The sequence below is a fragment of the Podarcis muralis genome, chromosome 15 (assembly GCF_964188315.1).
Source record: "Podarcis muralis chromosome 15, rPodMur119.hap1.1, whole genome shotgun sequence".
In the NCBI taxonomy this organism is placed as follows: domain Eukaryota; kingdom Metazoa; phylum Chordata; class Lepidosauria; order Squamata; family Lacertidae; genus Podarcis; species Podarcis muralis.
The window spans coordinates 3,977,487-4,004,949 of record NC_135669.1 but is presented as its reverse complement, the minus strand read 5'-3'; the positions used below and the strand labels follow the sequence as shown (position 1 = coordinate 4,004,949).

Below are 27,463 nucleotides of genomic sequence, written 5' to 3'. Positions count from 1 at the left end.
GTTCTGTCCTCCATCAAGACAAGCATCCATTCCAGGCAGGCAGAAACACACAACAAGAGTTCAAAGTGGAACCAGCGAGATATAAGACCTGGGGAGGGTGCCTTGGCGGCCAGATAGAGGGGGCGAGGGCCACATCTGGCCCCTGGGCCTGAGGTTCTCCAATCCTGCCATGTCAACCTTTGGTTTCTCCCTCTGAGCTTTTTAAAAGGAAATGCCCCAAACGTCAGGCACATATACCCTTCGGACTCAACCCAAGGCACTTTCAAATGTGCTTATTCTGTACTCTTGATATCTGTGCCGAAGTACAAAATACAACGTCGGGTGCTGCTTTACACCAGGCCAGGTCCTTTGTCTGTCTAGACCAGCACTGCCATCTGTCTGACAATGGATCTCCGGGGTCTGAGGCAGAGGTTGGATGGCCATGAATGATCAAGCTGAGATTCCTGCATTGCAGGGGGCTGGACTAAATGACCAACTCTACGATTCTATACATGATGCTCTTAGTAAGGATGCCTGCATTCGGATTAATCACAACGCCTAGAGCATCCATGAATGTGTGAAATCCCACAAACATGCCACGCTTTCCAGTGGAATCAGTTTATATATTCAACATTATATCATCTGGTGATAACTCATCAAGTGATATGGAATGCTCCTAGACTGTTAATATTTTGCAAGTGTGATTCAATCGCATACCAGCAAATTAGGGCTGTGCTAGTAAAGTGAATATGGTGCTATTGTGCAGCAAACCCACTTCAAAAAACAAAACAAAACCCGAAACTGGGTTTTTTGTGGGGAAAGAAAACTGATGTGGGAATAGACTGGAAACTGTGGGAAACAGTGTTGTCAGGAGACATCATATAACCCACCAACAAAATGAAACAAAAGCCAAATGGAGGGTGGGGGACCCCAAAATTGATTCTATCTGGGCATGCTCAGTGGCCAAAGAATGGAAACTGACTGTGGGGCAGGAGTGTGGGGAAAGAGAGAATCGCATGAGGTGCCTGGACCACTGAAAAGCAGCACGGCATGCTGCAACATTTTGTTGCAGGTCCCACTTCTTCTTTCTCAATGGAGATGCTGGAGACTGAACTTGGGAGGTTCTGTAGTGGATGCAAAGGATGCCCGTAGCCTCCCTCAAACTGATAGAGGAGACCACTGCGGTGGGGGGACACCAAGCGACATTAAGGAAGAAGAGACCACACATGGGGAAGTGAGTTATGTGTACATGAAAACATCCATGTATGTATGACTAATGTGAGAAGAGGAACTCGTAGATCAAGATGTGGGAGAACCCAAAGATTCCACAAAAGAGGGTCAGAAGCATGCCTGTGAAGGCAAAAGGAAGGGAAGTGCTTTTAAAAAAAGAATAAAGAATGCTTGGATGCTCAGTCAAGGCACGAAGGATTAGAAGAAGCCTGTTCAGTCCATTATATCCACTTTGATGAAGTACAGTGGTACCTCGGGTTAAGAACTTAATTCATTCTGGTAATATTTCAGGGTTAGCGGAGTCTGTAACCTGAAGCATATGTAACCTGAAGTGTATGTAACCTGAGGTACCACTATATTCCAAGCAGCTTCTGAATCGAAAAATAAAATACACCTAGAGAAGTTAGAAAGAGTAACATCATGGAGGTCTGCACACTATAGCTGTGTTCAGGTGACTGCCTAAATACACAAACTCTGTATCGTAGGTTGGTGGGGCAGACGTCCACACACAACCCCCACCCCAATGTGCCCAGACACATTGCCCCAGACCTTCAGCCCCCGACCTCTCCCCATGCTGAGTGGGAAGGTCTGCAAGAGATATTTTTCTTGCATCCCTCCACTTGATCAGGGACCAGAGTTTGCATAGTCCAGCAAACGTCTGGACACATCTTGTCCACTTATCTGCTTGTCCAAGTTGGTGTCCTGCAACAGAATTCAACATTCTGAGACTCTGTGGCCCTTTTACTTCTTAAATTTTCTAGTTCTTATGGCTGAAGAGATAAGGAACTATAAGGAGAGATGAACTATAAGGAGGAAATATCAGGAACTATAAGGAGAGATGAGCATGAATCACGCCGGTCAGGACATGAAATGTTTTGCATTCTGCACCGTTTGTTGCCATAACCATAATGGCAGCCACAAGCACAGAGACTTATGCCAAACGTCAGTTGTTCAAATTACATAGCCCGTAGCTTTCCTGGGCACTGAGTAGGCCTGGGTGATGTACTAATACATCACCCAGGACTGGTATGATGGCCAGAGTGCAATAGCAGCTTCACCCGGTGGCATACTGCGAGTGAAGCTGCCAGCGCTCCCAAGTCTCTCTGCGCCCAGTGGCAGGGACAAGCAACTCTGGCCCGGGCTTGAAATTGAGTGGATGGGTGAAGGAGCGTGGAGAATCAGGCGGGGTGTGTGTGTGAAGGAGTGGTGAGATCAGCTGGATGCACACCAGAGCTCAGAGGAGAAATCAGAGGGAAAGGGACTGGGGGCTGGGGAGGCTAGTGAGCAATCCAAAGCAGGGAGACAGCACTCATCCTTGCCCGCTCCTAGCTTGCTGTGTGTGTGTGTGTGTGTGTGTGTGTGTGTGTGTGTGTGTGTGTTGCATCCCCATCTCACAGTGTTAGGCTGGTGATACATCCCAATCTGCTCTGGCACCCAAGGTGCAAAGCCCTCCTATGGACAGGGCTGACATGTGCAAAGCAGGCCCAACCAAGTAAGAAGCAAAGAGAGGCAACAGATCTTTTACCTGCAGGGAAGCCAAGTGCAATCCTGCATCGAGGAACTGGTCTTGCAGAGCAAGGATGCACAACAGCACATTTCTAACCGTAAGTCCTACTGAATTCAATGGGGCTTACTCCCAGGTCAGAGAGTACAATTGCAGCCTGAGTACGGTTCCAGCTCATGTCACTTTCACCAGCCCTAAGTATGTTCTGTCCTTTTTCTACATCACCTGCACAAAAGTTTGCATTTAAATACATATTTTGAATATATTGTATTTCAAAACATTGGGTTGTGCCAAAGGCTAATCATTCTAAGAGCAAACCCACTGAATTCAACGGACTTGGCTAATTTACGGTTTACTCTAAGTAGAAGTTAGTTGGATACCACCAACTATGTCAAAATAATAAAACACCTCAATGTTTCTCATTGTATTTTATCTTACAGGCCACATTCTTAAAAACATTATACAGTAGATAGTTTTGAGACAAGAACTGCAACACACCGCTCAGAACAGTGCAGAATCAGACAGACTGCTTTGTTCTAATCTGGGCATTAGTACAATTTGTATCGCAAAGATCAAATTCCTCCAGTGTCCCTAGCAAGGAGAGAAGGTAAAGTCCAGGGGTTTCCAAAGCACAACATCTCACATCATCACAGGGGTAGGAAGACACTGGAATCTTGCTTGGAGTTCAAGTGGGCAGTTAAGGAATTTCACTCTTTTCTGTTCCACCAGAAAGAGAGAGAGTCAGCAATCAGGGACAACCAAAAAGCACCCCTTGACTCAAGTTGATCCTGGCAGGGCAGACAATAGTATGCAGCAAGATTTCTTGCCTTTCTCTTCTCAATGAGAACCTGAACATATGCAGAGTCCTTGGCTGGATCAAGATGGGTGGCCCATCTAGGCCAGCATTCAATTTCCGGCAATGGCCACCCAAACACTTTTGCGAAGCCCATAAGCAGAACATGAAGGCAACACGCCTACTTGCTATAGTTCACCACATGATTTTTCAGAGGTACACTGCCTCTGTCCTTGGAGGTTCTGCTTAGCTTCCATGGACAATAGCCACTGATAGACTTGCCCGCTGTGAATTTGTCTAACTCCCAATCAAAGGCATCAAACTGAATGCCCTACATTGTTCATAAAGATATATTTCTTTATGCCTCAAAGTTCCAGCAACATCCCAGGTCCATCTGTTGCCTACATTCAGGTTGTGAGCACTGCTTGTTATATAGCCAAAATGGTATTATTCACACACAAAAGAGGGAGGCTTCAGTAGACTTCAGGGAACCCAGAAGGTTTGCACAAATAATAATAAAAAACTTATAAGAGGGAGAGGTAACTGTGCAGTTGGGACTAAAAGTTCAGTATTACATTTACTGAATACAGTTGTACCTTGGATCCCAAACACCTTGGAACTCAGACATTTTGAATCCCGAATACCGCAAACCCGGAAGTGACTGTTCCGGTTTGCAAACGTTCTTTTGGAACCCGAATGTCCGACAGGGCTTCCGCGGCTTCTCATTGGCTGCAGGAGTTTCCTGCAGCCAATCAGAAGCTGCGCTTTGGTTTTCGAACGTTTTGGAAGTTGAACGGACTTCCGCAACGGACTCCATTTGACTTACAAGGTATGACTGTACTAAAGTGCTTTAAAGGAGCAAGGACAGGAAGTCAGGGAGGCAATGGAAGGGAATACTATAAGCTGGAATACTGAATAGGGAGACCTTCACGCTGCAACATTTTGTTGCAGCTCCTTGTCTTTTTCTTTTCTTTTAAACTCAGTTATGAATCTTCCCTCCTGTCAATGTTTCTGCCCACCCTCCTGCAACCTGGTGCCCGCCAGACGTTTAGGACCACAACTCCCAGCTTTGCTGGCTGGGGCTGGTGGGAGCTGTAGAAGAGAACACCTGAAAGGCACCAGGATGGGGAAGGCTCCTTCGGCCTCACCTTCTAGGTATGGCGCTCCAACTCACAGGTCTGTTTTGCTTGCCCTTTTCTTCAGCTTTCCTAGCTCAAAGACATCCTTTCTGAGATAAGGTGACCAGAACAGAACTGAAAAGAAACCCATTTATAAAAAGGTTTGGGGAACCTCTAGCCTAGGTGTTGATTGGTAACTAGGCCTCAAACCTAATGGTTTTATGACTTCACTCATATCAAAATAGGTCGGGCCATCCATACTGCATGGGGGTCGGGGAGCTCCTTCTCACCAAGTGCCACCCTGGATTTCTGCCCTGGTGGCACCCTGGTGGGGGCTTAAAAGGCAAAATAAGGCATGTCAAAGGAAAACACAGTGCTGGGAGCATGGAATAAAACTGAAAGTTGAAAGAAAAGGATGCCATTTTGCAGTGACATGAGAGCTTTGGGGGAAGATTGGAAGAGGCATTGGGGAAGAGGTTGCATCAAGGAACCATACATAACTCTCCCCCTCACCCTTTTACAATTATTACAACAACCCTGTGAGGCAGACCAGGCCAGCTTCACCTAGCAAGCTTTGTGGCCAGGCCAGCATTTGAACTCAAGTCTCTCCAGTCTAAATCCAGTGCTCTAACCGCCAAGACCCAGCGAACACAAACAGGACTTGATTTTGGCCAGGACCCCGCTTAGTCCCCCCACCTGTTTTCAGTTAAGCACTCTGCACGAGAACATGTGAAGTGTCTCTGAGCACATACAAAGCGCCTCACTGAGCAACCTAAACCAACTCTTACACCATTGAGAATAGAGGAAAACACTTCTGGGTCACAATGGATTTTTCTTAAGGCAGGAACCTGGGGCTCTCCAGATGCTGTTGGACTGCAACTCCCACCAGTCCCAGCCAGCACAGGGATGATGGGAGTTGGAGTCCAACAACATGTGGAGTGCCGCAGGCATTAGTCTTCACCGGACATAAAAGACCCACCACTAGGCATCACAGCCTGACCGAGGGTTAGTCACAAGACACATAAATATATTGTACAAATCAGTATTTCCCCAGTTGTTGCTGGACTACAACTCCCATCATCCCTAGCTAGCAGGACCAGTGGTCAGGGATGATGGGGGAGGAGCTTAGTCCAACATCAGCTGGAGACCCAAGTTTGAGAAGCACTGGTATAAACAGAGATATACAGAAATGGGCACACAGGTGGATGCCTACTTTTAATGGAGGGGCTGGCGCAGTGCCAATTTTGTTGTGATTGTAAGTTTCTAAGAAATTGTGTGTGTGTGTGTGTGTGTATTTCTACATGTGCTGTATACATTTTTAACTCTATTAATGTTTGATTGTTTTTAATTATTTCTCCCTTATGTTTTTAGCTGCTCTTATTTTATCTGTAAGCTGCTTTGAGGGAAAATGTATTATTATTATTATTATTATTATTATTATTATTATTATTATTATGGCAAGTCCCAGATCTGAAAAAGGTTGCTGGGTGACTGTTCCAAGCAGTGCCATTTTTCTAGAAAAAGAGGTGCCGGAACTCACCATGGAGGCCTCCCTTGTTCTCTTAGAATGGCAATGGCGCCCACCTGAGAGGAGCCAGAACTGAGTTCTGGTGAGTTCCGGCTGAAAAAAGAGCCCTGGTTCCAAGAGAGTTTAACTTGGAAAGGATGACTTCTATGGAAAAGCCCCGTAAGCAGACCATCAAAGCAGAGAGTGACCTTTGTCAGAACATGCAGCCTTTCACACACACCCCACGTCAACTCACACAGAACAGTGCTTCCTTATTCCACATTTACAACCCTCCGCAGCCTGCAGCGTGAATCAGAGGTCCCTTTGGGTGTGGAGCAGAGGGAATCCACCCGCCTCCCTCTCCCCATCCAGGCGGGATGACAGATCAGAAAAAGGTGTTAATGGGTAACCAATCAGCTTAAAGGATCTTGAATGCTCTCCTCCAGAAACTTTCAAAGAAGAAGAGGGGGGGGGTGGAGACTGCAGATAGAAGGAAGAAGAAAGATTTATTCCTCCCGAGTTAAAGAGCTATGGTGGAGTTAACGTTTCCCCTAACGCGCTGCAATCCTAAACACGCTTCCTCCGGGAGTAAGGCCCATTGAACTCAACGGGTGGTGTTTTTGAGCCGACCCGCGCAGGAAAATGTAACCATTCACACAAACGAGGGTGTTATCTGATCTAAGACGGGGGGTGGGGTGGCAGCTCTGCCGTAGGATGGACTTTATCCAGGGCGAGGAGAGCGGGGAATAGTGCTAGGAAGGAAACTCAGCAAGCAAGCAGAGGGTTAATTCCGATGATGCTGGGCGCGTCCCCACGACCCGGGCCAAGGAAGAAGAGGCAGGCGGCACGCGTGTTGTTGCACGTGGGAACCGCAAGTACAGTAAGGGGCGGGGGTGGGGGGAGAGCAATCCCTCTGCCTGCGATCACTCACCGACGCCGTACTTCTCGCGCTTGGTCGGGATCCAGCGGGCCATGCCGGGGCTGGGAGGGATCCCCTCCCCGCTCGCTCTCTGCCTCTTCCCCGCTCGGTGCTTCCAGCCCGCAGGCGGCTCCAGGTCAGCCCCCTCCGGCCTCCGCCGCCGCCGCCGCCGCCATGCTCAGCTCAGGGGCGGGATCCTGCCCGCGGCGCTGCCCTCTCCGCCGCAGAACTGCCCTCCCGGCGCCGCCGCCGTCGACGGAGGAACTTCCCTGCGCTGCTCCGCCCGGGCGGCCCGAGGGTGAAGCAGCAGCAGCAGCAGAGTCAGAGCGCAGGGGCGGGAACTCGCCGCCGCCGCCGGGAGGGATCACCTGCTCCGCCCTGCTGCCCGCCACGGGGAAGGGCTGGCGGCAGACGGGCAGCCTCCACCCTCCCGGGGGCTTCCTCGGGATCCCGGTCATACGCCTGTGCGCTGGGGGAAAGCATCCCGGCACGCAGCTTCGCAAGGGGACTTACTCCCAGGAAAGCGCTGGCGAGGAGAGCAGCCTTACCTGCATTCCGGCAAAGGCTGCGCTTCCAGGGCTTCCAAGGAAGGGAGTTTTGCCTTCCTGTGCAAATGGCAGGGGGGCAAAGGGTGAAAGCCCCCTCCCACCGCCTCCGTCCCCATCTGGATCAGCCTGACTTCGGTTTACTTTTAAAAGAAAAAGGGGAGAAGCCTCATTCATGCAGCCGCTCATGACTTGGATGGGGTCATGTCTAGTTTGGCCCTTAGGATGGCAGCTGTGTGTTATATGTCTTCAGCTCTGTACCAACTTACTTGGGAATATGCCCCATGGAACTCAGTAGGGCTTACTTCTGAGTAGACCTCTACAATGCCATGATTGCACGAATAGATAAGGGTGGGATTGCACTGTTAACCCTCTGCCTGTGTGGGGTAGTTTTGCTTATTCATTCTTTTTATTTGTGCCCATAGCGACTTGCAACAAAGAGGAATGCATTTCAAACACTACAAAAACAAGAATGTGTTTCAAACAAACAAACACTACAAAAACAATCTTATAATAACATGACAATGCAATAGCAACGCGACAACATACAAAAGACCATATTCCAATACATATATAACAAGATTACATAAACAGCATTCAGCATCCAATAGTAAAAATAACAAGGGAGCGTCACAGTTTCACATTCGTCCTAGAAATACTCAGTCCTTCTTAGACAAAGGATTTTAGCTGGAAAAGGTCTCACAGAGCAGCTTGCAAATCGACAGAAATAATGCAGCCCCTTCCCTCAGGCTTACAGTATAAAAAGACCCAGCAAGTAAGGAAAAATGAGTGAGGAGGGAAAAGGAAAACAAGCAAACTGTGAAGGGACGAAGGGCCTAGCCTTGCTGGTGAGAGCAGGAGAGAGAAAGAAGGATAGTTCTGTGTGGTCTACTGCTTCTTTTCCTCTTCTAAAGAGAAGAAAATCCAGCCATAATAATAATAATAATAATAATAATAATAATAATAATAATAATAATAATAATAATAGTACCCCACCCATCTGACTGAGTTACCCCAGCTTTCCTCATTTCGGCTGCCTAAGTTAGGCTAAAGAAGTCATTTTGCAGTTGCAATTTTTAAACAATTGGGAGTCGGAAATCCTTACTGATCTACTGCCAATCACCTAAATATCTACCTGATCTAATTTCTGCACAGCGATTGATATGCACAATCCAACTGTTAAGCTGAGAGGCACAAATTCGAGAGAATAGATTCTTAGAAACCATATACCTTCTAAATAAATGAATTAGAGGGTGGAGGAGCATTTGATTTTAGCAACATGATAGTTGGCATAGGAGAGCAACATATTTTACACTCTCTTCAGTATATTTTGCAATCAGTGGTAGGTTTCTGGCTCTGGCTCTGTGGCAGTGAAGGTGCTATTAGGCGATTGCCCTAAAAAAGCTTTTTTTACCTCTTGAAATATGGCAACGCTATCAATCTCCTGATAGCCCCTCTGCTGCCCCCAAATCAGGATCCACCCTATTTTTGTGTGACTGGTCTTTGTTTGTTAGTTTTAAAACTATGTTAGACTGTATTTTAAACTGTTATAACCTACCCTGGACCTCAGGGTGAAGGGCAGGTAATAAAATAAGGATGATGATGATGATACAACCCAACAAATATCTGGTAAAAGAAGGAGGAAAAAGAAATGGGATCCCAAATGCATGTTTGGGTTAAAGACAGGTTTTGGGTCACAGATAGGGGTGAGAAATTCATTCAGTTTGCATTTAAAGGCGGACCCATCAAATTTTCAAAACAATATGCAAACTGAGACATGGCTCAAAATCTACACTTCTCCAAATTTTGTAATGCAGTTCTGCAGCCAAGTATAATGCTTAAAGGAAAAGGTAAAGGGACCCCTGACCGTAAGGTCCAGTCGCGGACGACTCTGGGGTTGTGGCGCTCATCTTGCTTTATTGGCCGAGGGAGCCAACGTACAGCTTCTGGGTCATGTGGCCAGCAGGACTAAGCCGCTTCTGGCGAACCAGAGCTGTGAACGGAAACGACGTTTACCTTCCCACCAGAGCGGTATCTACTTATCTACTTGCACTTTGACGTGCTTTCGAACTGCTAGGTTGGCAGGAGCAGGGACCGAGCGACGGGACCTCACCCCGTCGTGTGGATTTGAACTGCCGACCTTCTAATCAGCAAGTCCTAGGCTCTCTGGTTTAACCCACAGCGCGACCCGCGTCCCACATATAATGCTTATAAAAATGCATAAGCTAGGGGAAGGTGTGCAGAACAACACCTATAGTTCTGAAAATAGCATACAAAAATTCATTATATGGTGGTAAGTTGCTTGCTGAAATTGTATATTGGTCCAAACTGCACACAGAAATATGTGGTGAAATGCACACTAAACTGCTGGTGTATTTTCATGATGATTTGCTTTTTTGTTTTTGAAAAAAACAGATTGTTACCGAAATGTGAAGAACAGAATTTAAGACTGGAACATTAAGAAGCTTGGACAACTGAAATTCACATCCCAAGAGATGCGTCCATCCCTTGCGATCCCTGCCTTGCTAGCGATGAATAAACATGGGCCAGTGCTTTAAAGAGGAGGGAAATGCTTTACCCAGGAGGACCCATGATGACGACATTCAAGTCATGCCCTAAAATGCGGTCGCCAGCCTTTCTTGCTGCCGCTCTGTTTCCAGGCAGGGTTTAAAATGAAGGGAAAGCCATGGCTTCCTCACAACCAGCAGAAGCTTCCATATCCCACTCACTAAGCGAAACATAGTTGTGCATTTTAGTGAATACAAGTGGAACCTGTAACAAAATGTTGCAGTGTGGAATGTTCCTGTTCAGGGTTACAGCCAGCCTCTCCCAGTCTTCCTCCTGCATTCTTTCCTGTTTTCTTTTAATTCTTGATGTCAGCGAGCATGATGTGCCCACTGAGCATGCTCAGTTGTCCTTGGGCTGGAAGAGTAAAACAAATGATTGTTCCTCTACAGCCTAACGGTACATTCCAGAATTCTGCTGCCTCCTCCTGCTTATCTTGTAGCTCGCTCTTAGACTTAATCAAGACATGTAGAATCAAATTCAAGACACAATCCTGCGATAAAGTTGTACCCCTTCAGGCTGCAGGTGAGGGATGCCAGTTTTGAATGCTACTCAAGAACAATATAAACCTCCCTTCACATTATAAATAGACGCACAAAGCAGGGGACATGCTCCAGCTTAGCTCATTCCTTGCTTGCTACTTTTCTCCTTGCAGAGAAGCTTTCAAAAATGAGCTTCCTAACCTCTACAGCGTCCACATCACCAGGATTTGGCCCCAACTCGCTGCATAAGTAGATCTGGCCTTCCTTCTGAAGAAACACTCTTAGGATTCTTTCAACAAATATGCGCTGCACCTTTAAAGATAGGAGTGCTAACCAACACCTGGTCAGCAGTGTTGGGAAAACGCAGCTCAAGGGTTCCTTGCATGCACAAGGTGTTAGTCACCCTGTTCTGGCTGGGATCCTGCAACGATACGCCCAGTTTCTATTCAAACAGGCCAACTTTTTGCTGCAATTCTGCCTTATGCTTCTTCTCCAAAGCTGCCCTGAGCATACTTTGTGTGCTGGCTGGCTGTACTTGAGTCAAATATACATAAAAGGCTTTCTTTAAAAAGCCGAAAACAAAATGCAGCATGTCCAGACCAGTGTAGTTTAATGAAGAGTTCAAAATAGGTTGCAATTCCTATTTTCCTTCCCTTACTCCTTTGCCAGAGCAAAGTAGGCCGACCAATGAGAAGGACTCTGGCATTGGGTGATGCTGTTCTCCAGCCAAACAAGGGATACAAAAATGCCTATGGGGAAGAGCGCATTGGTAAAGGTCAGCATAAATCACCAATGCTCAGAGATCTGCACTGGTTGCCAATTTGCTACTGAGCCAAGTTCAAGGTGTTTCTTAACAACTTGGGACCAGTTTACCTATGAGATCGCCTTACCCTGTACAGTGGTACCTCGGGTTACATACGCTTCAGGTTTCAGACTCCACTAACCCAGAAATAGTGCTTCAGGTTAAGAACTTTGCTTCAGGTTGAGAACAGAAATCGTGCTCCAGCGGCACGGCGGGAGCAGCAGCAGCAGGAGGCCCCATTATCTAAAGCGGTGCTTCAGGTTAAGAACAGTTTCAGGTTAAGTATGGACCTCCGGAACGAATTAAGTTCTTAACCCGAAGTACCACTGTATTTGCCCACTCAACCACTGTGATCAGTGGAATTGGCACTACTACGGGTGTCACGTAATTCCTGCTCCGCATTTGTAAGTGCTCTATCATTTAGTGTGGCAGCCCTTACACTTTGGAACTCCCCACCTATTGATACCAAGCAGACACCGTCACTGTATTTTTTTCATTGCCTGCTGTAAACATTTTTGTTTAAACAAGCCTGCCTAGATATTTAGAAAGTTGATGCGAGTTTTAAATTAGTTTCAATCTGTGGTTATGTTAACACTTTTTGTAGACTTTAAGTTACTGCTGTAGTGATAATTTTATAGTTTTATCCTTTTTCGTAAACGGTTTTGAGTTGTCGTGCCTTCCAAATCAAGCAGTATATACATTTTATGAGATAAATAAAAAAAGGGAAAGGAAATGCTTACAAAATTTGCACAGGCATGAGAAAATTTGCAGGGAAGCCATGAATTTTAAAGTGGCATGGTAGTGCTTTTTTTGGGGGGGGGTCTGGATTGGACCCGCCAGCTGAAATAAATTCACCACTCCAGTTTAAAAGTGTTCAAGCAAATGGAAAGGCAATTCAGCAGAAAGTAATTTAAAACAAGCAAACAGCTATAGCAGTTGTTCTTTTGTAAGTGAGCATTTTAGAACCATAGACTCAAAAGGTGGTAGAGAGTCTATCTTCAAAAAGACCAAACATCAAAAGCAAAGCCACACACTTTGCTAGAAAATAAATATAAAAGGAGAGTGTTATAATAAAAGTAATCAGTAGATTATGATTTTGTTAGGTCACATCCACAACTGTACCTTTGACACACATTCAGATCTTTCTCCAAACTGCAGTTGCCAAGATTCTTTGGGGGAAGCTACAACTGTTCCAAGTGTCCCTATTTTCCATGGACAGTTCTGAAATTACAAAAGCCACCCCAGCTTCTGATATGATCCTGGAATGCCCCGTTTGCCCTGCCAGTGCTGCCACCACCGAACTGGAGGAGGAGGAGCCAGTGCTTGTTCTCAGTGGTGGCAGTGGCGGCTGTGCAGGAGCCCCCTGTTGCCTCTCCATGGCCACTGCTGCCGGCCTCCTTCCTTGGGCAGCAGCTGCTGGAGAGCAGTTGAGGAGCAGGAGGGGCCACTGCTGCCACCGAGACCCAGCCTCAGCCTCACGTGACGCACCGTCTCTGGGGAGACAGGCAGGGCAGGGCTGTCCTGGGCAGGAAGGAAGGCAGAGCAGAGCACAAACCAAGGCTTTGTGCATCCACATCTAAGCTTGCCCCTTTCTAAAATTTATTTGTTGGTATGTGTTTTTGTAGATCTACCAAAGAAGAAAATGAAATCAGAATCAATGGGTTTTCTCAGGAGGGTGTGTGTGCTGTGTCCTGTTGGTGCAGCCGTGTGGAAGTATTAGTGGAAGTCAGTGCTAAATAAAGTGACCATTCTGCGTCACAACATAATTTAATTTATTTCTATATTGCCCGTCCTCCCATGGGAACCCAGGGCAATGCTCTGCATAAAAATACAATCTATGCAATAAAAACATTCTTTAAAAATACATTTCTAAAGCTAAAATCACAAAGCAATACCAACTGCTGAAATTTCAGTTGACATCCATGCCCCAAAGGCAAACAAATAGGTCTCCAATTTGTGTCTGAACACCGTCATTTTTTTAGACATGAAGATGCACTGCCTCACCTGTGAGGAGAACCTGTGGCCCTCCAGACTAACTCCCACCAGTTCCAGTCAGTATGGTCAATGGCCAAGAATGATGAGAGTCAAGTCCAACAACGTCTAGAGGGCACCAGGTTGGGGAATGCTACTATATAATCTTGGTGTTCATCCCTAGATATGTGGAATGTCAGGATTCCACATGTTCAGCTGTTAACCAAACAAATATTTTCTCTCTCTTTTTAAATGCACAAAAATAAGCCAATTTATGACCAGTGGAGCTTGCAATAATTTTTTGGGCAGCTTGAGGAGTAGCAGAAGAGATGACTCTCATGCCCCCCTGTGGCTGCAGCAGAGAGAGCAGAAACTACTAACAACCCAAATATTCTGAAGGACAGTCAAGTGACAAAGTGGTCTCTAGTCCATGGAAGCTTGCCCTGTAGCCAATGTATTATCATCAACCTTCAGTGAACTCTGGTGGGTTTTTTCCCACTCTTTATTCATCTTTTTTCCACTCTTTATTCATTTCATTCTTATGAAACATGGAATCATAAAAGCCTTATTAGCAGAGGTGGATTAATTATCTCAAAAGCTGAGCGGCTGAGAACATTGGTGGTGGAGGCAACCATGCCAAGGTTAAATCGCAGCTGGAGTTCTTTGCAAGCAGGCCTGGTGTCAGCTTGCGGCACCCTTGAGCAGCTGCTGGCATCTTAGTGCCCTGGCAGGGCCCTAGGAGAGTCAGAGGCTGCAGCTCAGTGGTAGAGCTCCTGGTTTGCATGCGCAAGGTCCCAGGGTCAGTCCCCAGCATCTCCATGTAGAGAGAGAAGACATACCATTAGTTCACCGAGCTCGGTATTAAGTACCCATAAAGCTCAGTATAAGGCTGCTTCCTATATTACCATTGCTGACCCCCTTTAAAAAAACGTTTCCAGTGCTCCCAGTGAGTTCTGGGCAGGTGGAGCTGAGGGATTCACATTTAAATCCCCACCCCAAACCCCTGACTTATCACTCAGAGGCATTGTGGGAAATAAAAATAGTAGTTTGTTCAGATTCAGCTGGTGATGCTCAGCTCTGTTCACTGGCACCCACCGACATAGGAGGGGAGCTGCCACCACCCCAAATCTGAAGGTGAGCTTGCTTACATTCACACTTTGGAATGATACACGTGCAAATGAATGTGGGAAGCATTAAACTTTATTTCTGTGAACTGGGGTTTGGCTTCCAACCCTGAGTCAAATTGTTTTCCAAAGTGCGAAATCACAGTTAAAACCAAATCTTGTGGTTGGTGCACAACCCTAACATAAATGGTTCCTTATGCAGGGGGGCTTCCATGAAATGTTGATGAGAAAATACTGGTGGGTATGTTGCACCCATAGCAGGAGATGATTAGGCAACTGAGGATGCAACTCCAACCCCACTTACCGTACTTGAGATTAAGTCCCATTGAATTCAATATGACTTACTTCCAAGCAGAAACAGTCAGGCTTGCACTGTAAATCATGACAAAATGTCTCTGTTTTTCTGCAGAATTGCTCTGCACAGCTACAGAGGGTCTGAATATGAGTCAGAGATTATAGTTCCTCTCTCTTCCTAGTGAAGACAAATGCCTGATCATACGACAAGCTATGCAAGTGTTGAATTATCTGTGGGCTCTAGTCATTCTTCATGTCTGAAGCAAGGCAGCAGCAGCATGTCGTAAAGAGCCAAAATCTGCAACGAAATGGCAGCTCCCTGCCCATATTTCCTCCTTTATTCCTTTCTGTATCTACATCCCACCCATGAAGAGTTATGACTTTAGTCCAGGCTTGCAGGAAAATAAAGCTTTATTTCATAATAAGGATGAACGTGGCCTGAATATAAATGCATGGAAATACAGAAGCTCCATTAAGTGATGCCATCATGCAATATGATTTAAAATACCAACCAAACAGGTCTAGATGAAGAATGTTTTATGACACAAACTTCAGGTTCTAAGTTTTTGAGGCCAAGGTGGTGCTGCGGTCTAAACCATTGAGCCTAGGGCTTGCCGATCAGAAGGTCGAATCCCCAAGACGGGGTGAGCTCCCGTTGCTCGGTCCCTGCTCCTGCCAACCTAGCAGTTTGAAAGCACGTCAAAGTGCAAGTAGATAAATAGGTACCACTCTGGCGGGAAGGTAAACGGCGTTTCTGTGCACTGCTCTGGTTCGCCAGAAGTGGTTTATTCATGCTGCCCACATGACCCGGAAGCTGTACGCCGGTTCCCTCGGCCAATAAAGCGAGATGAGTGCCGCAACCCCAGAGTCGCTTACGATTGGACCTAATGGTCAGGGGTCCCTTTACCTTTACCCATTACCTTCTAAGGAGGTAGAGGTGTTAGGAACCTTGAGTGGATCGAAACACAGGAAAGAAACACATCTAAGTCAGAAATTAGATCATTTTAACAAAATAAAAAACTTGCTATGAGAAATGTCCTTTTAAACAATTTCTGCTCTCTGGCGCCATCTGCTGTTGCATGTTTAAAACGGATTTGATTCGTTGTCTCTTTACTAATGTAGCTGAATCCCAGGACAAAATAGGCACCTAAAAGGCTCACCCTCCTCAACCTAATTGCACTCACCAATACAACTTAGTCTTTGTTTCAGCTTTATTCATTACTACAAACTCTCATCACTGCAGTTTCCATCTTAGGAAACACTTAAGATATGAGTGACAGGAGGGTCTTTTTCAGGCCATGGGCCAGATCCAGTTACAGCTGCAACTTTTCAACCAACGACTGCAACTATACCTGCATTGGTGTGTTTGGCAGCAGTGACAGTGGTCAGCTGCAGGGAAAGGGAAGCTGGAGTTAGACTCCAATTCCATCTGGCCCATTCAGCATGGCCAGTGGTTGGGGATCATAGGTGTTGTAGTCCAACATCTGGGGTGTCACAGCTTTCCATCCCTAATTTGCTGCAATAGCAAATATCTCCATGGCATTAATTAATTAGCATTTATTTATTATTTGTTTTTATGTATTTAATGACCTAACCTTCGTTATACAATCTTAGAGTGGGGTACATACAAAATCAATATAACATCAGAAAATATAAACTATCAAATTAAAACTGATAAATTTATAAAGCAATTAACTACAGCAGCTAACTTGGGGGGGGGGGGGGGTTACTCATTTCATGTTTATCCTCTTTCCCCAAAGTCACAGCTGCTCGAAGCTGACCCAAAAGTTGGCAGTGCTCTACAGGGTTCAGGTTTATCACCAGTGCAGCTGTTAAAAGTTGTTGCCAAAAGTGTTTCTGTCTCATATTTGATTTAGAGGTCAGGCTTATCCCTCATGAAAGAGTTATTGTTATCCTCAAAATATGTTGGGATTGGCTATAAAAAGACATTGGAAGAAGACTATGTAGCCGTTTTCTTTCTCTTCTATTCTCCATCATCTCCCTTTGAGTGTTACTAACCATTTTAAAAAGTTTAAAAGATATATAAACTGACCTGGGAAAGGGAAAGAGCTGTTTGACTTGACCTTAGAGATGTCACAGGTACTAGCCAATAGCCCAGAGGGAACTCACAACATAAGAAGAGCCTACTGGATCAGGCCAGTGGCCCATTTAGTGCTGCATCCTGTTCTCACAGTGGTAGACCAGATGCCGTAGTGCTCCCCCATCCTGCAGTTTCCAGCAGCTGGTAGTATGAAGAAAACTGCCTCCAACAGTGGAGGCAGAACACACCGTCAGGTGAGCAATGGAAACACTATCTTTGGGGCAGTTGGTGGTGATGGGCTGCATTTCTTCCCATCAGCAATGTACTGAAGACTGCATCTATTCATTTTTGGATGTGGGCAAAAATCAATAATCCAAGAAAGATGCATTTCTTTCTCTCTTACCCTCATTGCATGAGCTAAAACCAATTTTCTTAAAAGGTCCTCATTTTACAGGGGTGGAAGCAACATGGAGAACAAGACATCAGTATTGACTTAGCCAACTGCATTTATCTAATAAATGCCCTCATTATAAAACGTATATTTATTTACTTCTTATTTATGCTGCTTCCTTATTGCCTTCATCTCTCTTTGGGGGGATGAATCTTCTATTGATTGCACATTGAACCTTTTGGCCATCTTTGCAGAGCTCTATGAAGTCAACAGCCCTTCTTGCCAAAGTCTAAGCAGAAACAGATGCATTGGAAACTTCTCAAGAGACATAGCTGTAGAACATGGGTAGGCAAACTAAGGCCCAGGGGCCGGATCCGGCCCAATCGCCTTCTAAATCCGGCCTGCGGACAGTCCGGGAATCAGTATGTTTTTACATGAGTAGAATGTGTCCTTTTATTTTAAATGCACCTCTGGGTTATTTGTGGGGCCTGCCTGGTGTTCTTACATGAGTAGAATGTGTGCTTTTATTTAAAATGCATCTCTGGGTTATTTGTGGGGCATAGGAGTTCGTTCATATATTTGCCCCCAAAAATATAGTCCAGCCCCTCACAAGGTCTGAGGGACACTGGCCCCCTGCTGAAAAAGTTTGCTGACCCCTGCTGTAGAATCAATGTCTTTTACCTACCAAGAACAAGTACTAAGTACAAGATAAGAAGCAGAAATGTCTCGGGCTTAACCAATGCTCCTCCGTCAAGTCTCCATTATAACAGTGCTGGCTTTGACCTTCATAACTTGGGACCAGAGTACACAGAGCTTCACACATCTCCACATGTGCCTGCCCATGTACAGTTGTTACCTCGGAAGTCGAACGGAACCCATTCTGCAAATCTGTTCGACTTCCAAAATGTTTGGAAACCAAAGTGCAGCTTCTGATTGGCTGCAGGAAGCTCCTGCAGCCAATCAGAAGCAGTGGAAGCCGCATCGGATGTTTGGGTTCCAAAGAACGTTTGCAAACCGAAACAGTCACTTCCGGGTTTGTGCCATTTGGGAGCCAAACCGTTCAACTCACAAGGCGTGTGGGATCCAAGGTATGACAGTACTCAGATCCTCATTTGATTTGGCTTCCTCCATCATCTGTGGTACAGAGGTCGGCTAGCAGGTTTTGCAAGTTTGTAAAGAAAAGCTTTTTGTAAACAGCACCAATTGGTTAGTGTCTGAGGAGTCCCATAGAAACTCCCATCCTTCCACCCCCAAAGGACTCTCGCAAATTTTTCATATAAAGACAAGCATGAACATATCAATGAATGTATACATTGATTGTTATTATTTGTTTAAAAGATAGAAAATCACCATGCACCATGGGTTGAGGGGAAGATTAATTGCTGATCCAACATTCACTTGATAGTATGTATGTATGTCAGGAAGAGTTGCCAACTTTTGAACTAGACCCTGCATCTGCCCCTTTAGCAGTCACTTGATCTGGAGTAATTAGCAGGTGATAACATTTAGCTCTAAGCCATGAAAAGCTTCTCTTAGCCTTAAAGGGATAAGAAGGCCAGGCCAGCAACACCACCCCCCCATCCTTCTGATAGCTTGCCAATCCTACTGTCAAGCAGATTTCAAAGCCAGGCCCTACTGCCAAAATGCAGGGGACAATAAACGCATTGTTAGAAGCTACACCAGGCTTCTTAAAATGAATAATATGACACATCAGTTGGAGCTGTTTTTCTAAAGCTTATAGCAGTGCAGGATGTGTGTGCAATTTTCATTAGAATTACGGCTGAGGAAGGAAGGCTTAACTTTCCCTCCCTGCGTGTTGCAGTCCTGATTAAAAAAAGCAACCCTGTCCCTATTATTAAATTGTAAAACAAACCCGGCTACATTTTCTAATGATGCAGCATCACATGTAGTTTGATGGGAAATAGCTCAGTGGGAGAGCATCTGCTTTGCATGCAGAAGCTCCTAGCTTCAGTGCCCAGCACCTCAGGTAGAGATGGAGAGCAGCTGCCAGTGAGTGTGGGAAGTACTGATCTAGATGGATCAGTGGTCCATAAGGCATTTTTGCGTGGCGAGTTCCCGCCCCCCACCAAGGTAAATAAACACACGAGACACCATAATTAAGGTTAATTGGGCGAATTAGGCCACAACTTTATTGAATTCAGGAATGAGAGGCATTGGCTTAGGCATTGGTCCTATCGACTATCCGGCTCCAGCCCATTTGCTGGAGACACGGGGAAGGGTTAACATTAATCGGGGGAGTCTCCCGCCGAGGCACGTCGGCTAGGAGCTCCCCCGGGTCACCGCTCTGGGGCGTGCCTTTGGCCCTCACCTCCATAGGCTTCGGACAGGGCCACGCCCCCCGGAGTCCTTTAACGGACCACCCTTCGCTCACTGGGGGGAGGTGATGGCGTTCCTCCCCCCCCACACATCCTCTTAACCCCATCTTACCAATGCCTACCGCCAATGCAGAAGAGTTGTGACGAGTTGCTACGAGGTAGGCGAAAAACCAAAAGGCTGTAAATGGCCAATTGGGAAAAATTCCTACCATGCCCCTTGCGGCGACAGACCGAAGTCCATAGCAAAGTCAGACCTACCTAAAAACCCCAACTAAAGGGAGGGAGGGTGGGAAAACGTGGGGGCTAGCCGGAGAAGAGAGGGCGAGCCCCCTCCGCTCCGGCCCTAAATAGGGCAAGCCCCGCCCCCCCAGCCAGCCGATTGGCTGGCTGGGAGGCGTGGCGGTCGGGATTCCTCTGTTCTCGCGGAGGCTGAACCCAGCCCCCGCTCACGTGGGGAGGGCGTGATGCCCGCAACCCCACCTCCTGGGGCAGGCCCGGAAGTGGCTTTCTATTGCTGTTGGTTGGGGGTGGGGGTGTTAGGCTGTATGCTGGAGTCCCTTCTAACTTCTGGATCCAGCAAGGGTTAAAATCTAATGGAGGACTCAATTGTTGAAATAGCCAGGTGAGATAATGGGCCCTAAGTATGGGTAACAAAGGAAGTGGCTTTGTGTCAGAGGGCAATGGGTGGGCCCCCTCCCTTATTGAGAAAGACAAAAGCCAGAATTGAATGTGAGAGAGAGCTGTGTTAGAAGCAGGTAGCAGGTTGTTGTTGTTGTTTAGTCGTTTAGTCATGTCCGACTCTTCGTGACCCCATGGACCAGAGCACGCCAGGCACTCCTGTCTTCCACTGCCTCCCGCAGTTTGGTCAGGCTCATGTTTGTAGCTTCAAGAACACTATCCAACCATCTCATCCTCTGTCGTCCCCTTCTCCTTGTGCCCTCCATCTTTCCCAACATCAGGGTCTTTTCCAGGGAGTCTTCTCTTCTCATGAGGTGGCCAAAGTATTGGAGCCTCAACTTCACGATCTGTCCTTCCAGTGAGCACTCAGGGCTGATTTCCTTAAGAATGGATGCGTTTGATCTTCTTGCAGTCCATGGGACTCTCAAGAGTCTCCTCCAGCACCATAATTCAAAAGCATCAATTCTTCGGCGATCAGCCTTCTTTATGGTCCAGCTCTCACTTCCATACATCACTACTGGGAAAACCATGGCTTTAACTATACGGACCTTGGTAGCAGGTTACAGAGATGATTAAATAAAAAGCTTGAGAGGACTGTTCACATTAATTCTCATGGACAATGCAATCCGAGCTACAGGAGGATGTTAACAACATAGGGTTTGGTTAGGGCAAAGTATGTGTCACATCCTGACTAATTCTCACAACACTGTATCTAATGCTCTGATATTGGAGAAACAACTGCACCAAATACAGTGGCAGTATGTGCATTCAAAAGATGTGCATTTCTCAGCCTGCAGGAACAGCATGTCAGTGAACTTTAACTGACAGACATTACTAGCTCTGAAGCCTGAGAATGAGAGACAAGCTTGGTTTCTGCTTCACTCCAAGGCTGTGCCCATGGGAGAAGCAAGACTTTCTGGGGTGTTAATGCTGTAAGCCTCTCCATCATAAGCTCAGGTTGTACTGTATATATATGTAAATAAACCATATATCCTAAAGACACTGCAGTCTCTGCTGTCCCTCATTCTGAGGAAACCAAACCCTGGGTGAATGCCTAGGAACCCTGGAATCTCTCGACTGCTTGAAGATAGAGTTGCATGCCACCCCAATGTTCCTATGACCCTCAAGCCATGGGTGAACAATGGTTTTCAAAGTTTATGCCTTAAGGAATCTCTTTCTGTACTGACTAATCTTCCACAGAAACCCCAATGATTTGGGATAATTCTGGGTCATGCTTATTATTGATTGATTGATTGATTGATTGATTGATTGATTGATTGAATTTATACACCACCCAATACCCGGAGGTCTCATCTCATGGGGTAGACTGGGCAACTTGCAACCTCCATATGTTTTTGAACTACAACTCTATCATGCCATGGTGGCTATGGTGAAGGAAGTCAAAGTCCAACAAGATCTGGAGATCCACACCCCTATTTTATGGAGTGCACCCGATTCCTGCATAATATTGCATAGGCCTACGGAGTCATACAGATGCTTCATATGAATTAGGTTGTTTATTCATTTAGGTATGATGCTTTTGAATTATGGTGCTGGAGGAGACTCTTGAGAGTCCCATAGACTGCAAGAGAGCCAGTGTGATGTAGTGGTTAAGAGCGGTAGACTCATAATCTGGTGAACCGGGTTCGCTTCCCCGCTCTTCCACATGCAGCTGCTGGGTGACCTTGGGCCAGTCACACTTCTCTGAAGTCTCTCAGCCTCACTCACCTCACAGAGTGTTTGTTGTGGGGGAGGAAGGGAAAGGAGAATGTTAGCCGCTTTGAGACTCCTTCGGGTAGTGATAAAGCGGGATATCAAATCCAAACTCTTCTTCTTCTTCTTCTTCTTCTTCTTCTTCTTCTTCTTCTTCTTCATCAAACCTATCCATTCTGAAGGAAATCAGCCCTGAGTGCTCACTGGAAGGACAGATCCTGAAGCTGAGGCTCCAATACTTTGGCCACCTCATGAGAAGAGAAGACTCCCTGGAAAAGACCCTGATGTTGGGAAAGATTGAGGGCAGAAGGAGAAGGGGACGACAGAGGACGAGATGGTGGGACAGTGTTCTCGAAACTGCTAACATGAGTTTGACCAAACTGTGGGAGGCAGAAGACAGGAGTGCCTGGCGTGCTCTGGTCCATGGGGTCACGAAGAGTCGGACACGACTAAATGACTAAACAACAACAGATGAATGGAAAATAGAACAAAAGGGGGCCTGTTTGGTTCAGTTTCCATTTATCCCCCAGAATGTACAAGGGGGCAAATCTGAGTGTCAAGACAAATTAAATATCAATCAACAAAAGTGTAAAACAAATGAGCCATTCAGTAATTAATAATAAAATCAGAGAATCATGAAGTTGAAAGGGACTCTGAGATTCACCTAGTCCAACCCCCTTCAATGCAGGAACAGGCAGTTGTCCCATATGGGGATCAAACCTGCAGCCGTGGCACTATCAGCACCATGCTCTAACCCACTGAGCTATCCAGACAGACAGAATCATAAAATGGAAGAAAAAATATTGTATATGGGCTGAGTATGCAACCCAGAAGACATTCAATGCTATCCTGTGGCTGCATTTTACAAGGCAAAATTGGCAGTGCCGTGCAAGCTCTTTTTAAATGGGTAACACCTGTCTGCATCCTCATTTTTTAAAACAACCTGGAAAAGTCTTTTCTCTCCTAGGCTGATCCTGAACTCCTTTCACTGATAGTTCAGTTGGTTAGAGCAGGGGTCAGCAGACTTTTTCAGCAGGGGGTCAGTCTACTGTCCCTCAGACCTTGTGGGGGGCCGGAATATATTTTGGGGAAAAAATAAAATGATGCAAGAGCACCATGAGCCCCGGTGGCTGCTTACCTGTGTCTTGCGAGCGGCAGGGGCTGGTGGCGGTGGCGGCAGCAGCAGCAGAGGGATGATGAGCAGCACGTTGAAGGGCTCCGGAGAGGGTCTGCTTAAAATGGCAGCTGCTTGAGCGCTGCTGCTTCTGGCACCAACAAAGCCCAGCCCCCTTCCTCCTCTAGGCAGGGCGGGGAGAAGCAAGGAGGAGGGAGGGAGGAGGTGCCACCACCGCCGTGTGAGGGAGAGGGAAGGAGAGGGAAAGAACGTGTGTGCTGGCGATCCACACAGCGATTCCCATACCGTCCGTTGCCCGGATCCAGAAGGCATTTGGACCTGATCCGGCCCACGGACCTTAGTTTGCCGACCCATGGGTTAGAGCAAAGTGCGCCTGATAATGTCAAGGTCAATCCCCTTATGGGCTACCTGCATATTCCTGCAGGGAGCAGGATTAGATACCCCCCCTTCCAACTCTATGATTCTATGGTTAGAGCATGGTTTTTAGAAACGGACTCCCCCCTCATCATGCTACCACTGACGAGGGAGAGGCCTCAGCAAGCCAGCCAGCATAAAGGTCACATGAATTGAACAACAACAACAACAAAATGTTGCAGTATGGAGTGGTTCAGCTCAGGATTCCAGTTCTGCTCCATTCAATTCTTCCTTCCCTCACTGCAATTCCATTCCCCCTGGTGTTACCATGCGCCCTATTGTATAATTTGAAAGGCTGTGCTTGGAGGGCAAACCTCTATTTGAAAGAGTTCTTAGTTTATAGGGTTGACTGGTCTAGGGCCACTTTAATGTAAAGAACCATAAGAGAGAAGAAGGGCATTGAAGCTGCACCTCCACAGTTAACAACACTCACAAAGCAGACTGAGGTCTGTGTCCAGGGTTAGTCATTCTCAGAGTAGACCGACTGAAATGAATGACCCAAAGATACTCATGTCCATTAACTTCATCAAGTCTACTCGGATTAAAACCAGCAGTGGATGCAACTCATTGTTTCTAACTCCCCTCCACCCCCTGCCCTTAGGGTCAATCTACACATTGAGAAATATCACATGGGACAAGCATCCCTATAGTGGGACTGTACCACTTTAGACTGCAAGTGAAAGGATAATTACATTTTTGAAAGCTCATCTGTATATTTGTGCTGTATAAATGCATATACATTGAAGAAGTCCTGACATACTAGCTTTTACATGCAGGGGAAATAAATGGAATAGTAGGAGAGAACTGGACATGAAACCTCCACATCCAGCCTTCAGAGGCAGGTGTCAACTGATGGCTAGTCAAGCCTCAAAGTCCCAGCCTGGTCACAAGTCCCAGGGAAATAAAACTTACTCATGCAGAAAGTCCTACAGAATTTCTCCCAGTGTTATCAGTATGGTCCAAAGGAAATCTGCTGAAAAATACATACATACATACCACATTACTGTACTTTTGCAGCTGGGTTTTGAAGGCAAATAGTTGCATACAGGTAACCCTAGATGGCGCTGTGAGATAACTCTGGACCAGTCATGAGCATACAAAACTGAGAAGGGTCCGGTGGCTCCATAAATGAGGAATCACAAATCCACTTTACTAGACTGCAGATTGCTAGCAGCTCCCTGGACTACTGACCTTTGCTCACTAACCACAGGCACAGATTTAATGGCATTTCTCAAATGGGCTTGATCTCTTTGCTCAATTTGCCTTATGTCCCAGATGTACCTTCAGAAACCACAAACCACGACCCCTGCAAAAATTGCTGAGTCATTAAAAGCAGGCCTCATTGGGTGAATCAGTAAAAAAAAAAAAAAAGAAATACTGGTTTTTTATGGGAGAATTTAATCTCTTAGCAATATATCAGAGACCAGGATTTGTTCCAAATGTTAGGATTCTGCACCGATCCTGTGGGGGGGGGGGAGATGAAGGAGAATGCCTCTAAGCATGTACAGAGTGTCTCTTCCTTACTTGCTGATTCTCCTGTCATCAAGGGCAGAGCTTCCTGGCTAATACTGTGTTAGACTGTCAACTTTCCATCAGCTCCTGTTCTTTTATCAGCAAAAGTTGCTGGGTAGGGCAATCTGAGCTGGGAAAGAATGGCAAGGAAGAAGATTAAGGAGAAACATGCCTCACTTAAGGAAAAGTGATTTACAAAAATGTGTATATTAGGGAAAATAGCATACTTAAAAATAATAATATCTTGATCTGATATAGAAATGTGGAGAACAGAGACTGGAAAACTGACAAACTGAGAGGAATTGAAATTGACAGATCTGGCTGACCTTACTTCCCAGCTGGGAAAAGTTAGGCTCTGCTTTTAAACTCTGGAAGTCAAGTTTTGGCTGAGGGATCTGCCCCCCTCTCTTGCCCCTCAAAAATCCAGTCATGCTGTGATCCCTAAAGCTAATCCCTTTTATCGTGCCTGGAATTTGAAAGAAAGAACCGATCACTAAATCTGAGACTGGAAAACTCTTCCTTTTCTTCCCAAATCTTACAGAGAGAAATCTGAGTGCAGGTTGTCTGTGTCACATGCTTGAACAGCTAAGCCGTTTCTTTTCTGCAGTGTCAAGGTGAATAATGCACACACAAGTTAGATGAGAACAACTGCATTCAGCTACTAGAAAATGAGAGTGACAAGCTTTCTTACGCTCAGACTAAACCTTTTGGGAAGATCCACAATCCTTTTATCTCTGTCATACAATAAGTAAAGGCCCGTAAGGAAACCCTAAAATCCAATTGCAAAGATAACACCTTTATTAGACCACAAAGACATCAAGACAGGTGAAGAGATTTGCGTGTACTATTAAAAGTTAGCATTCTGGTTCAGGTTTTGATCCTCATTCAGATGTTCAGAGGCGAGTGCAGACAAACGAGCACCATCTTGGACTGTGCCCCAACACCAACGGAATCCCAGATCTAGGACTAAGCAGGGGCCATAGGGGTTGATCTGGGATTCAGTCACATTAGGTTAAGGCAGGGCTGCTATTCCTTCTCTTCTTGGTCACTTTGATCCTCAAGAAAAGGCACTGCTTCTGCTGTGTTCTCTGAGCCAAAGGAAGGCCTTCCTTTTCCCACAAACCTCTTAAGTGGAGATACTTATTCTTATCTGCACTGAATTTGAATAGTTCTTACACATTTAACTGTTTTTGTTGTTAATGAGTTTGAGACATTTTGTCTGAATGATGGATTTTTTTTTTTTTTTAAGTTTCAGATCCTGAATTTGTATTAAGCTTTTTAGATAGGAAGCCTGTGTCATTTTTAATATTTGTTTAGTGCCTAGAAAATTGTGAACATAATACAGGCAATGATGCTGCTGATTAGAATTCTGCATCCTTTTACATTTCCATTGTCTCACTTCACAAAATTAATTGTAATCAAAATGGGAGCTTTGCTGACTGGTGCCAAATGTGCTTTAAGTAGTAAGCTCTAGCTTTGCTAGTACAGTAGTACCTCAGGTTACAAACGCTTCAGGTTACAGACTCCGCTAACCTGGAAATAGTACCTCAGGTTAAGAACTTTACCTCAGGATGAGAACAGAAATCGCAAGGCGGTGGCGCAGCGGCACCGGGAGGCCCCATTAGCTAAAATGGTACCTCAGGTTAAGAACGGTTTCAGGTTAAGAATGGACCCCTGGAACGAATTAAGTTCGTAACCCGAGGTACCACTGTATATAGGCTACCTGGGAGTAAGCCGTGTTGAACTCAGTGGTTCTTACCTCAAAGCAGAGATCTATAGGTTTGCACTTTGAAGAGTTTCTGCTTTTAAGGGTTCTGCAAGACACACACCAAAAGTTACCAAAATGTCACCCCAAAGGTATAGTTTTGCATTTGCTTCTTGTCAGTGGAGATATATATATAGAGAGAGAGAGAGAGCGAGAAAGAAAGAGAATCCTAATAGCAAGGACTACTTAAGGTATTGATCAATCAGTTGGTATAATGTTTGCATAACAATTTCTTGTGTCTTTTGCAACTCCCAAGCAACCTCTGCAAATGGAGAGACATTTGCATGGGGAGGTCTGCTTCGGACTCCTGATTTAGCAACAGCCCCACCAGGAAGAGCTGCAAAGTGTTTCTGATGATTACTGTGCATTATATTTGAATCCCACCGTCTCTTCAAGGTGCAGATAAGGGCAATGATCAAGGGCACTGCAACACCTTCTATGCAGTGGTGGAGCTTCATGCTCTGGCACTGGGGGAGGGGCACAGAGAGCAGGTGGGGGCAGGGCTGGCACACGTTCTGGGGGCATGGTATGCCACCTGTGGGGGAGTGGCACCCAGCACGGGCAGGGGGGCAGCCGCAATGGCACCCCATTGGGATTGCGCTGCCGGGGGTGGTGCGCTCCCCCGCACTCCTCTTCCTCCACCAT

The 27,463-nt window shown here is 46.0% G+C and overlaps 1 protein-coding gene across 3 annotated transcripts in view; it reads right to left on the bottom strand.

Moving 5' to 3' along the window:
* Positions 1–7,360, bottom strand: part of DOCK5 (dedicator of cytokinesis 5) — a 141,397-nt gene extending 134,037 nt beyond the window's left edge. For 2 of the 3 annotated variants that reach the window (XR_013390903.1, XM_077919663.1), the window contains exon 1: positions 7,063–7,360. Coding sequence is in view for 2 of the 3 variants with exons in the window: in XM_077919663.1 (XP_077775789.1) it covers positions 7,063–7,105 (43 nt within the window). In the remaining variant the exon portion in view is untranslated. The remainder of the gene's footprint in view (positions 1–7,062) is intronic. The other variant, XM_028708237.2, reaches the window with a different exon arrangement.
* Positions 7,361–27,463: the final 20,103 nt, after the last annotated feature.